This window comes from Brachionichthys hirsutus, unplaced genomic scaffold (assembly GCF_040956055.1).
Source record: "Brachionichthys hirsutus isolate HB-005 unplaced genomic scaffold, CSIRO-AGI_Bhir_v1 contig_912, whole genome shotgun sequence".
NCBI classification, from domain to species: domain Eukaryota; kingdom Metazoa; phylum Chordata; class Actinopteri; order Lophiiformes; family Brachionichthyidae; genus Brachionichthys; species Brachionichthys hirsutus.
In genome coordinates this window covers 1-15,632 of record NW_027181038.1, presented here as the reverse complement: position 1 = coordinate 15,632, position 15,632 = coordinate 1, and the positions used below count along the sequence as shown (strand labels likewise).

General features: G+C 45.9%; 1 protein-coding gene across 1 annotated transcript; it reads left to right on the top strand.

The window, feature by feature from the left end:
• Positions 1-461: 461 nt before the first annotated feature.
• LOC137917120 (tomoregulin-2-like) lies at positions 462-14,695 on the top strand. The gene is made up of 7 exons (XM_068760005.1): positions 462-606; positions 813-909; positions 8,816-8,964; positions 9,566-9,625; positions 9,888-10,008; positions 13,156-13,314; positions 14,599-14,695. Exons 1-7 carry the CDS (start codon positions 462-464, stop codon positions 14,693-14,695), a joined length of 828 nt encoding a protein of 275 aa, XP_068616106.1.
• Positions 14,696-15,632: the final 937 nt, after the last annotated feature.

Here is a 15,632-nt window from a genome sequence, read left to right as displayed (position 1 = left end):
ATAAGAGTCTAAACTCAACTTGAGTTTAGCAGCGGAAAATCAGGCTAAACTTCTCCACCAGAGGTCTTTCCATTTCATCCAGCGTGTCGCCAGGGATCAGAAGAAATAACACAAGTTTCAGATGGGAAAATGAAAGAGTTGACACAGGGGAGCAATGCATAGTGCCAGCAGTGTGTGTGCCATGTCCGTGTGTGTGTGTGGGGGGGGGGGGGAGATTAGAGATATGACAAGGGGAAATGATGCCAAGTTCCACCTCTTCATCTTCGTTTCCAAAGTCGTCCTTGTGGACCCTTGTTGGTTTAAAAATAGAGCTTTTCTAATGGAGAAGAGTGCCGAGGGACAAAAGGGAAGACGAGCGAAAGTGTGCAGAGGCATGGAGCCCTCGAGGCGAATACAATTTTATATTGGCCAGATTGCTTTTTTCTCCACCCACCCCCCCTCGGCGGCTCATGAAGTGCGATATGCACCGGCGGGGTTCCAGAAGCCGCCGTAAGCTTGACGCCTGTGCCCACACCGCCAGCAAGGAGCCGTCGCACTTTCAGCAAGGGAGGATCAGCATGAAGACAGAAAGAGGAGGAGGAAAGACACCGACTGGGATATTGGGGGGTGGGGGTGGGGGTTAGGGTTAGGAGTGATGAGATCCTTATCGGGATTATGGTTGGATATAAATGCACTTCATCTGATTTCTCACTGAAATCGTTAGAAAGTGGGACTTGAATGTCACTTTGTTCCAGGTGTGTTCTCCTTCTGAATGCAGCAAGAGGAGTTCTGACAACATTTATGAATTCACTGTTCTCTTCTGTCACTTTTAGGGGGAGAAGGCTCTGCTGAAGCCGGACAGAAGGAAACCTCCACATGTGATATTTGCCAGTTCGGGGCTGAGTGCGATGTGGACGCAGAGGACGTATGGTAGGTGTCCGCTCTCAGGTGCACACGTTGTGCTTGCCTAAGCCACCTGTATTCAGTTTTCTGTCCGACTGTACTAAATAAATGTATTTCTCTCACTTAAAGACCAACAAACCTGTCACGATAGTGTAAATAAAGGATCAACTTAGGAAGGACTGCGGAAGACAACACCAAATAAGCAAACAGTATCTACAAAGGCATAAAATGACACAACATAAGCAGTGTGGTCCACAGAGTCAAAGCAAAGCTACCAACTAATGTAAAAAAGGAACATGTGGCAGGCAAGACAGAAGAAACAAACTGGCGAAGAAAGGTGAGACCGATAAGCTGGGTCTCAATTCAGAACGTGCATCTTTCGAAGGACGCAATGTGTACATGTCACGTCTCTACCATTGCATTTAAAAGAAAGAAAAACAAATGTAACGCGGGTCAGCGCCTTCAATTCCGAGGCTTTGGCTCTTTGTGCAGCTTCTGCACTAAAGCCGGTGTTGTATCAGTCCATTTTGAGGAAGAGAGAGTTGAGTGGAAAGACAAAGCTCTAGATTATCATCGATCCATGTCCCAACCCTCACTTATGGTCCTGAGCTCTGGGGTCGTGACCAAAAGAGCGAGATTGCAGCTACAAGTAGCCAGAATGAGCTTCTTTTGTCGAGTGGCTGGTCTCGGTCGTAGAGATAGGCTGAAGGACTCGGACCTCCAGAGGAATGTTTACTTCTTTAGAGAAAAGGTGGTTCAGGCATCTGATTAGGAGCGCCTCCTTTTGCAGGTTTTCAGCCACATCAAACAGTGGGGAGACCCCCCCCCCCCTTCCTCCCCTCCTGGGGTCTAATTTAAGGAATTAGGTACCTCATCTAGGGAATGCTAGTCGACCCGTACAGTTAAACTCAACTTATCCTGACAGGTTATAACATTTACCATACGCCTATCTTTATAAATACTGCTCCATGAATGGTTGAACAATTTAGTTTAACCTCAATTATGAGGAAAAAGACACAGCGAGAAAGGAAACGTTCACTTTCCAACTACTATCATCATCACAGGATGGGGCAGTGTAAGTCCAGAAATGGCTTGTTCAGTGAAGAAATAACAACGGTCGAGTGGTGTTGAGGAAACAAGGATCAGCAAAAGGAAAGCAATGCTTACCATGAGAAATTAACAAGTTCCCTAAGTGGTAATGGAAAGATAATGTGTGAGACCCCCTCCCCCGGTGTGCAATAACCAAAGGATGCAAAGGAACAGCTTCTTGGTGCAGTGTGAGCATTGCTGCAAACAACAAAACACAACTCCGCCCGATGCGATCCACAAATCACAAATCATCGAAATATTCTCCTAAAACACAGACGTATCGGCAGTTTCCTCACCGCCCACAGGTAGAATCCGTCGGATCGCAGGTGATGCCGCGTGCTAGCAATGAAGGTATTACAGCGAATAGAGCCCGGAGCGTTCTAAGCCAACCTGGAACAAAGATAATTTACGCCGTTTCTCCGATAGCGTTTTCGCTTCAACAGCGAGACAACAACCCATCGAGCAGTTGACACAAATAGACACGCGGGGATTTAAGATTATCTTGTTGAAAAGGTACGATTTAATATTTCAAAGCCCCCCCCCCCAGGTGAATGTTTCTGGTGAATAATCAGACAGGTCATTTTCATCAAACAGTCAACCTCTGGCGTAGCGAATGATGATTTTGATTATAGCGCCGCTTATTGCAATCAGGCAGCAGCTGATTTTAATCAAACAGTCTGTCAGTTAATCACACAAGGAGTGGAGTGGGAGGGGGGGGGGGCTGTAATCAAAGAACAGGTGACGGGCAAAGTAACGTGTTTCTTAGTGTCGCGCAAACGCGACAGAGGAAGGAAGAACGCTGGATGATGTGATCGTGATTTAAGTCATGGTGGATTCAAAGCAGCCTGATAATCTGACTAAATGTCATTTTTGTTTTCCCTGCATCGCTGAGATGCTTTATTCATGTTAATCGTGTTTTTATCCTTGTCTTCATTTATGTTGATCTAGTAAATATTCACACTTGCACCAAGCATTAGCTCAGCATTAGCTTTGAGTTAGCATTTTAATCGCATTGCAAGTAATGCTAGTTAAATCAACTTGTCCTGCTGCAAAGAGTGTCTGTAATTGAACTAATTCCGTCCGTCTGTCCAGTATGGCGTCATCGACACACGTGCTTTAATACTTTATTACCAGGGAACGCATGAACAATCTGCTCACAAGTTTGCCTCAGGGCGCCGAGGAGATAAGCCAGCTGTGCCCTCCAGATCAATTCGCATTGTAAAGTCTGCGTCACGTCAACCATTGCAGGGTAAAACACAAGCCTGGTCTCTGGAGTCTGTGTCAGCGGCGGGATTAATCCAGTGCCTTTCATCTTATGGTCGTGAACTATATTAGAAATGTTATTGGGTGGTGGGGAAAGAGAAACAGAGTCTTTGGCAAGTGGCGTTAACAGCTGGACCTTGGGACGAGGCTTTCAGACACGCATTACTTGCCAGATGTGAGTTTTAGTTTTAGTTTTGCTCAGCTTCATTCAGTCAGAGGTGTTTTTCTACATAGTATTTCATCTTCAGATTCCTATTTAAATATGAAGAGTAATACATAAAAAGACGAGAAAAGCACTCAGAGAGCGCAAACCTCCGCCGAGCTGCACATTCCCCTCGTAATTGGATTTGCACCGTCCACATGGTGATCTGGATCGTCATTAAAAAGGTTTTTGTCGTGTTCGTGGTTTTTCTTGTATTATTTTTTGCTTCCATGCCCTGCCTTTTTGTCTTGCATTATTTCCTGTGTTCTGTGTCTGACCTCTTTCCTTCTCATTGCCACACCTGCTCCTCATTCCCTTCATCACCCGGCCTTCTTCTCCCTCCCTCTGTTGTCAGTCCTCTGCCAGTTCACCGAAACTCACAGACACGCTCCAGCCTTTCTGTCTCACGCCACAGCCATAGTCTCGTTTTCTGAACCTTTGCCTGATTTCGTTGCCCTTGCCTTTTGCCTAAGGATTTGGATACCTTTGCCAGTGTGGACTGCTTTCTGTATACCAAACCCTTTTTTTTTTTAAATTAAACCCTTCTGTTGCTCTACCGTCAGTTTCTGCCTCTGCATTTTAAATGACAGATATACATTGTTCTTGGTATCTTTATACACCAACCATGAAAAGTAAAAGTGAATCAGAGTATTTTTTAACAGATTTTAGAATCCAGAAATCGGGTTTTCAATGTTAAAATGCCAACAACAACAAAGAATCCTGACCTCATTCTGGATCAGGTCCTTACACCACGCCTCTTTGGCTCTCTGCACTCCGGAGGCAGGCTGCAGGCTAAAGAGACCAATTTACCCCTCAAGGATCAATAGAGTGTCACGAAAACCCATTTAGATCCATTTGTGGCATGAAACTGTAATCACCTGCGAAACCCCAGGCTTTCAAACCCATCAATACCACCCATTGGTGTTGAAAGAATTAAGAAAGGAGGAGCAGAGACATTTGCTCCGTGAATGCTTTAAGCGTCCTGAGAAAGAAGTGGGAGGCCTTTCATATCTGAGACGTGTGTCCTCATTGACGCTCATTTTAGATACTTGACTTCGTCAGTAAAGTGGGAGACAACTGGATGCGTTTATACACACAGGCTGTACGCCATTACGCAGTGACCAACATGATCATGGAATAAAGGTGGAGAACCAATAAGAACGGAATAAACATGAAGTCATCTTGTGATTACTTGTGGTTCCTTTGTCTTGTATGTTGTGTACTCTCTTCCTGCAGGCATGCAGCATCTCTGGCTTGAATCTCTTGTGTTGTGTACTCTCTTCCTGCAGGCATGCAGCATCTCTGGCTTGAATCTCTTGTGTTGTGTACTCTCTTCCTGCAGGCATGCAGCGTCTGTGATATTTTTGCTTCTGGTTTTGTGGTCATTTTGTGCCTCTTTGATGTAATTTTCCCTCTTTACCCACAGGGTCTGTGAAATTGTAGTCGTTTCGAATATTCAAAGATGTTTTTGTCTGTTTGAAAGTTGTTCTCTGTTTCTTCACATTTTTTTTGTCTCTGAATCTGACTTTGTTTTTTGTGCCCTCATTTTGTCTCGAAGGCCTTTTTGTATTCATTCCTAGAAATTCTATGTCTGTAATATGTATTCTTCTAAGCATTTCTCAATAAAAACAGAGAAGCCCTCTCTCTTTCTCTCTGTCTCTTCGCTTTTCCAACTCCTCTTCCTTTATCTTTCAGTCTGTTTTCCTCTCCTCAACGGATTAATTGAATTTAGGGATTACAAAAGTCAATGCGATGCTGTTTGCTGCTAAGGATTTGTACATAGCATGATGCATCCGGTGGGCATGTTGGCATCTGCTCGCGTGCGTGTGAAGTGGGGATAAGGTTCATCACAAAGCCGTTGGTGTCTCGTTCATGTATGTGACTGTACACGCGTTGCCGTGTGTGTGTGTGTGTGTCTGTGTGTGTGGGTGTGAGAGGATGTGTCCATGCAATGCAGTCTGGTAGTATTGTGCCTATTGTGGAGGAAGTGAGAATCCTCATTAAAAATGCATAGAGCCCTGACACAAGTCACCAGCCAACAGCAGCCTCTCGGGATGTCTCTGAAAGCTTCGATGTGTGGTGTCTGGGGGGGGGGGGTCCGGGGTCCGATGGTGTGTATTCTTGTATGTGGAGCGTTAGATATTTTCTATATACATGGATTGAAACGTACTTTTAGCTCAGAATCGCGGACTGTTTTTTGTTTTTTCAATCCTTAGCTCATCACAGATTCTAATTCAGATATTTTGTGTGACAAGACAAGACGCGTTAATTGTCATTCTAATCGTGTCTCGAGGGTCTGGAGCAAAATATATCAGTCTGTGTTTCCATCGTCTCTAAAGGTTAACCCAAACTAAAGACGTTTTGATTACTTGCCTCTAGTGATGTGAAGCTATGAAGATAATTTGGGGCATTAGCTCATATATACTTGGTGAACGTTTGCCTGCAATGTGAAGTCCACACAAGCAGAAGGAGAGGGGCCATTTCCCCGTAATTCGTGTTCAGATCCATTTATGCTCCTCTCTGCGTACATAAATTCGGAAACGTCCATCTGTAAATCTTGTACCCCTCGATGCCTTTGTACTTCCATCCGTCCTTCGCTCACATTATAGATATTGATACAACCACAGAAGGGTAGAGTATGGATGGAGCGCATGAGGGAATGTGATTGGGTATGAAAGACGGCGTCTCTGTCCAGAGGAGACAGCCAGTGCATTTCCCCGGTTCGTTGTCGCCGAACACGTATTTCTAAATTTCAGAAAGCCCCGCCGTAACGAGTACGTCGCCTGTATATCCGATCAGAAAGATTATGTCAATAATTCAATCTGCTCTTGCTAATGGCTCGCCGATAGAGGATGCTACTAGTATATTATTTAAAGGATTACTTCTCGGTTTCTTTCTAAATTGAGGTCATATGTAACAGGACAGAATGTCAGCGCACCGTGCTGGAGTCCCGCCTCTGCAGCGGCGGGTCGATCGCCACGTCGGCTCGCCTCCGTGTCGTGTGGGATTTTTTTCGGGGTTATTGCCTAGTTACAAGCGCGTCTTCTCCGATGCATAACGAATCCTTTCTTCGCGTCGGCCTTGCTTCGCCGATCCGTCGGTGCAAGCAGTAGCTGAGCTCTGCCGCGCTTTGCTTCACGGCACTTCAATCAATCGATCAGTGTCAGCAGTAGCAAACCATCATTGCCCCGATTGTGACGGTGGCTCTGTGTGCTAAGTGTATCGACGCACGCTTGCGCGTCGGTGGGCGCCCACGTGCCCCCCCCCCCTCCTGTATGCAAATGAGGCTAGAAGACAGCTGAATGCCAATGCTTCACGGAGAGCTTGGCACAAGGGGAAAATGAACAGGCCAGGAGAATAATGACAGATTTATAATTACAGACTGTAGCGTTCGGCGCTGCTCGGCAGCAACTGTCTGGGGAAGGCAATCCGGCTGTAATTTCTGCTGATCAGGCTTGCGACACACTTGAGGATCACGCACAATGCACACGCACCCACATGTGCATGCGCGCGCACAGAGGAGCGGGCACTCTCATTCGCTCTGTGTCGTTTGTGCAGCAGTCCACTGATCTGCACAAAGACTCCCAAGCACTGAACTTCGCATACTTTAATTTCACATAAAATTGCGGCGCAACAGAAAATTGCCTGGTTACCACGGTTGCGCTTAAAGCATCAAGCAAATACCTGAATTTGCCGAGAGATTAATGCGCCGTAGTCCGACGTGAAGGCGCGGGAGAAAGGTTTGGATCCAGATCTGACTTTTGAGGCAACATAGTAGATCTATGGGAATGTTGTTGTGTAATTTTCTTTTAGCCACTACCATGAGCCTAGGTTCTGTCCAAGGTTTCTGCCTGTTAAAGGGAAGTTTTTCCTTTCCTCCGTTGCCAAAGTCCTTGCTCTTGTGGGTCAAGTTGGGTTCTGCTAATCCTGTAAAGTGCCTTGAGATTACTTTCTGTTATGATCTGGCGCGATATAAATAAAACTGAATTGAATTGAATTGGACCCATTAGGTTAGAAGCAAACATATTATAAGCGCCCCTGTTACCCAATTAGAAAGAATCCACCTGATGAACCCTGATCACCACCAGAAATCAAATTAATTATGGATAAATATGTATTACCGGAGTTCATTTGACTAGATGCTTGTAGACAGATCTCCGCCGAGTAACCTCAATCTGCACCAAAAAATATTGTACTACATTTATTTTATTTAGATTTTTAGATTCTTTAGCCATGAAAACCAACCTTTACCAACTGGATTCACTTTGATATCATTATTAGTTGAGACTTTATTCACTAAAAACACACTATCAATAATGGTGGATTCTTCTGGATCTATAGATCCAGAGCTTTTGAAGACACAACGAATCCGTTTGTCCTCAACTAATTACACAGTGTCTTGGTAAAGGCAACAAAAACAGAACCTCAAAGTGATCCACAATCCAGGATCTCTTCTGGATCATCACCAAGATTCAATCATCTTTCCCTGGTAACATTCCCAAAATTTCCTTAAAATGTCATCAACTGTAACTTTTGAATTGTGTTGCTTAACAAATCCATTCTGAGTTCTTTTGTGTAATCCTGCAGACAGAGTATAAGACCCAAACAGAACCCCCGTCGGCAGAAGCTAATACAGCGTCTTCACAGATGAACTGTGTTTTAGCCCTGCACAATTTATAATAATATAATAATGCATTGATTTTATATAGCGCTTTTCTGAAATGTGCACCTGAAATGTTTTTTTTTTCTGGTATCAGGTTCATTCATTTCATCGCGTTTTCAAATGAACTCAATGTCAAAAAGGATTAGTAGCTAATTGCATCCTGTTTTATCTATATTCTTTACACAGCTTGCCAACAGAATCACGGGTTCCTGCTTTTTACAACCTGCACCTACCTTTTTTTTTTCTTTAGCACTAGGCTTGATTATAATAATAGTATTACCGGTAGTTAATTCATTATATTCCATGTACTGGTAGGCTTTTTCTTTTTCAGAGTCATCTAAACTAAATCTGAGGCCTAGTAACCAGAGGGAACATTTTCCCTCCATTTTCCACACATTTCATTATTAATAGCTTCCTGTCATTGTAATTGTGCATCATTTGTAAATCAAGCCTCCTGCACAGCCGGTCTTTTTTTTTTCACAGCGTTGAACCCATTTGCTATTGTGTCAGTCCGAATGTGCCAATACCCGCTTTGTGCGGGGCTATTATGAATTGCCCAACACCCTGACTGAGTACAATCCGTGCCGCTTTGTCCTTCATTCTTTGCGTCTCGCTTTGGGATAAACAGGCTCTCGCTCTCTTGAACACTTCGGACATCGTTTATTTTACACACGAGAGAAGTGCGCAACTTCAACACGATTCCTTTTTGTCCGCAGGTGTGTTTGTAACATCGACTGTTCCCACATCAGCTTCAACCCGGTGTGCGCTTCGGACGGCCGTTCCTATGACAACCCCTGCCAGGTGAAGGAGGCGTCCTGTCAGAAGCAGGAGCGGATTGAGGTCAAGTACTTGGGCCACTGCCAAGGTCAGACTCGCAAGCACACACCTCCCTCACTCCAGAAGATGAAGCAGCACCTCCACCCACACACACTGGGGGATGAGGGGAGGGGGGGGGGGGCGGTCTGTCTGTCTGGCAGGTGTTTGAATTGAAGTGAGGCTACGGGGGCAAATGAGGCAGCTTGCAAAGCTAAATGCAGACAGCATTTATATTTCTCCCTCCAGCCACATTTCATGATTACTAATATTTTCACTCAATCATATTTTGGAGCAGAGATAATCCCCAAAACCCCACAGCGCCTTTTGCTGCTATGTACGGTATATTGATAATTTTGCTGAATAATAATCCCCCCCCCCCCCCCTTACTTTTTTTTATCATTTATTTGACTATGGTATGTGTTTGGAACGGTTCCAGGGATAAAGTTATTTCGTAATGTGGTTTAATCCTTGAACTGAGTTGAGCAAAAAAATATAAAACTGCATCAGACACTTCAGACGTGGCACTCAACACACGGCGATCATCTGCTTTCAACCCCCCCCCCCCCCCCCCCATAATGGTGCGACTTGGAACTATGGGAGAGGTTGTGGCGACCTGAGATCAGGTTTAATGTGTTTTTCTGCCTCTCTAGGCGACATCATAACTGGGAACAAAGGCGGCGATGGGCACTTTGCACGGACCGACCTCACAGGTGAGTGCATGTGCGGCGGTGGATCGCCCAATAATACGTGCTGCCACTCAAAACTTCTATTCATTTCACTTGTGCCTGTCCCTCCAAGGCTTTTCACTCGCTCCCTGCATGTTTTTTTCCTCTCTAATCCGTCTCTTCCTCTCTCACTGAAATCTTTGTCTTCTTTTTTTTTTTTCTATGGTGCAGTAACGTATGTGCACGGCTGGCCTCCAGCTCATGCACATTCATTATTCATGTAGTGTGTGTGTCTGTGTTTATACAGTAGTGGAAAAAGAGGATCCGTTGGCCCGCGGCCTGTACATCCCTTGTCCGGATCACTACAAAAACTACTGCGTGCACGGAGAGTGTCAGTTCCCCAGCACCTTGGCCCAGCCCTCCTGCAGGTATACACACACACACACACACACAAACCCACACACACCCACACACACAATACAGTGTCGCTATTTGGGAGGACAAGGGAGCTGCAAGAATAGAGCAAACGGAAAATGATCCTATTTTTGGTGATGAGGAATGAAGGAAGGGAGAGGCGGGGGGGGGTCATGCAGCATCGATACCCAATCAACCAACCACAATGAGTTTTAATAGCCAGCCTATTATACTGTATTTCTAATTATGAACTCCAAAGTGACGATCCATAAAGTAGGAATCAATCAATTGGCTTTTGCTGACTAAAGTGTCTCTAAAGTGCGTTTTATTTATTTTTTTGGACTGAAATGTGGCTCTAAAAAAGGCCTCACCTAAAGCGAGAGGGCTCGGTCCAGCTCCATCTCCTGCACTATTGTTTCCTAAAAAGAACGCCGTTTTCACTGAGATGGTCAATAAGGTGTAAAGGTTAGCGATTTCCCGGCCTGTGCTGGAGCGAATTTCTTTCCTTTTTTTTATCTAGCTTTTGTAGTCTGATGGATGCAAGCCGGTGTGCCGTGAGGCGGAAGCGTTTGAGATCCCTCCCGCTGTCGCAGCAGGCCCGGGCTGTTGACCAGTCAAATATGCTGCACCGATTCAATCCGGTCTCCGATGGCATCCTGTTAAAGGTTCATTTTTTCCATCCCCCCCAAACATCAGCATCTTTGTTTCACACTTTTCCGTTTGATTTGCTGCTGATTTCATCTTTAAAAAAGCAAACAAACACACACACACACAGACACACACACACTGTCACTTGTCTGCCGATGATAACACTTGGCTGTGAACGCACCGTCGTGATGCCTTCACCGCTTTGCAGACTGACACCTCGAATGTGTCATCGGCGACTTCCCTTAAACTGCTAAACAAATCAAATCTGTGGTTCCAGTTTGAGCTGCGCCGTCGGCACCAGTTGGCCCTTATCTGCAGCCTTTTGGGTGATTTAGCGTGTTCAATTGGCAGCAGAGCCTGTCGGTGATAGGAATCAGCCTCGTTTGTTTAGAGCTGGCGCACAAGAAGACAATCAGAAAACGTGGAAGGCAAGCAAATGGCCTTAGCAATCTAAGGACCCTTTTATGTTGCAGGGTTTTTTTTTTTTATTGCTGAAAAGGTACTGTGGTGTTTTCAAAAGATCCCACTCTGGAAAAACATTTTCAGGCCCCCATGAAGCCATTTTCATGTAAACAAATGTGCGAAGTTCAGCAAAAGTTTAAACGTTTGTTGCAAATCTGTCTTGTCGACGTCCCCTAAGGAAAGAAAGTGTCAGAAAAATCAGCAATCGCTGCCTTTCTGACGATAGTCTATCGACTATAGTCAGTAGCCGTCCCACCTCTTTCAGTATCGGTTACTTCTGAACATATTTGATCTTGATATTTAGATTTTTTACACCCGAAACTGTTTAAATCTTTCTGGCCAACAGCTCGAATAAGTCCCGTGTTTGCTGCCGACACAGCCTCAAACAGCAGATGGAGGATTTTAGCCCATAGCTCGTGTACCTGGTGGATTGCTTAGCAGCGGAACAGGCACACGTTTCCCCCTCAAGGACTGGTGGAGACCAAAACAGAGCCCGAGTATTGATTTAGGAGTTTGTCAGGAACAGAGGAACAAGACTTTGGAAGAATGTCGACAGGCTCGCTAACGCCTTAGCAACGTAATACTATAAATACATACCTCCCTCCCTGTCTCTCCTGTCTCGCTAGCCTTGCTCGTCCCAGTTCACCCAGTCAGACTCTGCTCTTGCATCCAGTGCAGAGCCCAAATGAGGGCGTGCAGCATGCCTCTGCTGCCCCCTGCTGGTGGCAGCAACAGGACATAATGTGTGCAAGGAGCAAAATTCCCCACAAAGCCAAGGTTGCGATGTTCATTTTACACGTTGTCAGGTCGGTGGGGTAGAAAACGTGAAAGAGATTGTGTGTGTATGTGTGTGTATGTGTGTCTGTGTGTTTTTGTGTGTGTATGATGGGACTAAACAAGGATAGGATGCAGGTGTTGGTGGGTAACAACCTCCCCAGAGACAGAGCTAAAGAAGAGAAGATGGAGAGAGAGGGGCATTTTAAAGGGGGACCGTTTTAGCTCCTCTCTGAGGAGAAATATCACCTCCATCAGTCGCTCTCTCTCTCTCTCTCTGTGTGTCTTTGTCTGACTCGCTCAATCCACATCCTAACAAAGGCTGGCTCAGTGTGAAATCATCTAGAAACAATGTGCGTGTGTGTGTGTGTGTCTCTGTGTGTACTCAGCTTGTTTTGGTAAATATTAAAATACCTTTAAAGGGCAACGTCTGTATTTTTTTTTTTCTTTCAACCAGGATGTATTTCCTGATGTTTTTGTGTCGAAATGACTAATGGACATGACTTTTAACTTTTTTTTATTTAACTGTATTGAGTGCAGTGGAGACCTTATTGAATGAATGGTGTGTTCACAAAGATAAAATTACCATTTCTACCAACTCTTGTAAAAATAAATCGATGTGAACAAAGGTGACGATGGAGGAGGTTTTTAAGTAATCATAAGCCCCCCCCCCCCCATCCCGTTCAACTTGTATTTGTTCCTAAGCGAACGTTGACCATAGCATTAGCCATGATTTGTTCCGGGAGGCTCAGACCGGTGATGTCACCTGCAGATAGAGGCTCATAATCGCATCAGAGCATCGTAGAGGGCGTGAAAAACCTATTTTAGCTTGATGCTCCTGTCAGGTGACGTCTTTTAGTCCGAGAATCAAAAACGACACAAATGAAAAAGGTATATAGGGACTTGTTTTACGAGCATGGAATAGCGCAAACGATGCCTCAAACGTCTGGCACCGAAAAGATTCCTGTCCAATCACAGCTCGGCTTCTCCATAGCCTCTAGTCTAGGGGCTACGGAAGCTAAATTGTAATTCTGAAATGATGCGTTTTCAAATGTAACCTCCTCCTTATGAACACTCTCTCGCCCTCTCTCTCTCTCGCCCTCCTTCACCCCACCCAGTGCAGCAGGGAAAACATGTTCAACTCAGACGCATTGTTCCACCGCAAACCAAACGGGTGCGACGTTTTAAATGGAAACACAAAGGAAATGAATTTGTTTCTTTCTTTGTCTCCTTGTCTGTGTATGTGTGTGTGTGTGTGTGTGTGCGCGCGATCTCAGCTGTCACTCGGGTTTCAGAGGCCCCCAGTGCGACATCAAGGAGTACAACGTGCTCTACGTGGTGCCAGGCTCCGGCAAACTGCACTACGTCCTCATCGCCTCTATTATCGGAGCGCTCCAGGTGGTCATTATCTGTGTGGTGGTGCTCTGCATTACCAGGTGAGTCACGCCCCTGCAGACACACACTCGGGGGGGGGCACGAACACAGCCTGCTAATGATACCGGCAGTAGGATTGTCCAATGTGTGTTTATCTGCAATCCACATGCAATCCACATCTGGGGGGGGGGGGGGGGGGGGCTCTGAAAGGGGTCACCTTGATTGCAAAACGAGGGAACGCATGTCAACCTTCCCCGTGGACGTCCGTGCGACCGCTGTCATGTGTAGCGGCGAGCTTGCAGTTGTGTTTTTAGAGGCGTTTTGTATTCACAAAAGACTCGCATCAATGGCCGCTCGCACAGACACACACTCAGAGAAAGAGAGAGAGAGACACACACACACACACATGCAGTATACACACCCTCCAGCGTGTCTGCCTCCGGCTGGCCTCAGCAATTTATGAATTTAATAAAAAAATTTAAAAGAGCTTTTGCCGAGACAAAACTGCTCCTCTGAGCAAAGCAACTTAGGAGGAGAAGGAAGGGATGAAAGGAGAGAGCAAATGGTTTTAAGGGGGGGTGGGGTAATGAAGGAGAGTGAGAATTCCACCACTGCATATGGCTAAAGTAGCATTAATGTGTCCTGCAGCTCAGTGATATTCGTAAATATCAAAATACTTTGCCTTAAAAAACAAAACCAAAAAAGTCACATTAGACCATAACGGTCCCAACAGGTGCAGGAAAATAAAGATTCAGTTGGAATCACATGCCAGTTTATTTAGGATCTTCATGAGTTGTTTCCATGGTAACCACTGCTCTGCTTGGGGGGGGGGGGGGCACGCAGTCAGTGGCTGGTGACTCGTTCGTACCAGTGTCCTATCTCTGTTGGACAGACGACGCCTACGGTTCATGCTGTGCTCGTTTATGAATGTTGGGGAAGTCCGGCGCGCCACTTTGCAATCTCTTAGCCCTGGGTTCGACCTTACAGGCTACAGACTGGTTGCCTTTCCTGACTGATAGAGGATGTTGCACGCATCACAGGAGTTCCAGTTCCAGATGGAACGTTCATTAAATGGCTAATGGCAGCTTTCCTTTTATGAGGCGCGCAGGCCATTCGGTGCAGCATCAGCGGTAATTTGGGCGCATCGTACATCCTACCTGCGTGTGTGTGTGTGTGTGTGGGTGTGTGTGTGTGTGTGTGTTAGTCAGTCCCAGAGTCCCTGAGCTGCTGATGATGTTTGAGAACCTCTTCATGAAAGGAGCAGAATAAGATGTTAATGCTGCAGAATCTCACTCTGCCTGAGAATTGGCGCTAACCCCTACGTGTATGTTCTCCGACCCGTACAGGAAGTGCCCTCGGACCAACAGGATCAACCGGCAGAAGCAGAACAATGTCCACTTCAGTTCGGAGAACACCATGCGCGCCTCCACTCGACTGATCTGAGCCCCCCCACACACACACAGGACGTTCCCCCCCTCCGCTTTACGGAGCACTGTGGCGTTCTATGTCCCCCCCCCCCCCCCCCCCTTCCCCTCCTCGTATAGGCCAACCCTGAAAATTAGGCTCTGCTTGTCCTCATTCGTCGGCCACTCTCCCAGCGTGAACTTTGAGAAAAACCAGGGAGGACGGCGGCACGGCAGAGCCGGCGGGCACCAGGCCAGAGACGGTGACCATCGGTTGCCGCCGCCACCGAGCGCCCCAGGTTCAGAGACACGCCTCCTCGCCCCTGGTCACTTCTGAAAGACTGAACCGTGGGGGGGGGGGGGGGGGGCTGAGGATCCAGAATGTGTGAGTTAATGTGTGTATGTGTGTGTTAGATGTGTGAGCTTTGGTAGAGGCAGGCTAGCCTGTGTCTGTCATTTTTAGATGAGGGGGGGTTAAGGCAAATCGTCATAGAGCAACGCGGGGTAGTGGGTTTTACAGCAGGTGTGTGTCTTGTGCTCTGGGGGGGGTTTACACGTGATGCCTTGCACCTTGTGTTATAGGAGACCTTTGACATTATTATAGAGCTCTCTGTTCGGTTGTGACGACGACGTCAGCTTCTGTATGTTGGGTTCTATTTACAATAGTTATTACTACATTGTCTTGATGGGGTCATTTTTCTGTAACTGTAAATAAATAATTTATATCACGAAATGTAACCGGCGGTGTCCGTCTTCATTCACGATGCATTCTGGGTAAGCTTTGAATTATTCATTCATACGCATTTACAGTTAGTATGGCTTTATAACACAAATACTATTCTATTATCATCAGTATTTACTTCATTAATTACGTATTGCCTGCTGTAAATTCATGGGTTAGTTAGGGTTAAGAATTTACATATCAAACTAACCCTTTCACCAGTTTAAGTAAAAAAAAAAAAAAGGTTTACTATAAT

Coding starts and splice junctions, on each gene's coding strand:
- LOC137917120 (XM_068760005.1), top strand. CDS start 462: ATGCACCGGCGGGGTTCCAGAAGCCGCCGTAAGCTTGACGCCTGTGCC. Junction 607..812: donor ACCGACTGGGATATTGGGGG/GTGGGGGTGGGG, acceptor TGTCACTTTTAG/GGGGAGAAGGCTCTGCTGAA. Junction 910..8,815: donor GTGGACGCAGAGGACGTATG/GTAGGTGTCCGC, acceptor TTTTGTCCGCAG/GTGTGTTTGTAACATCGACT.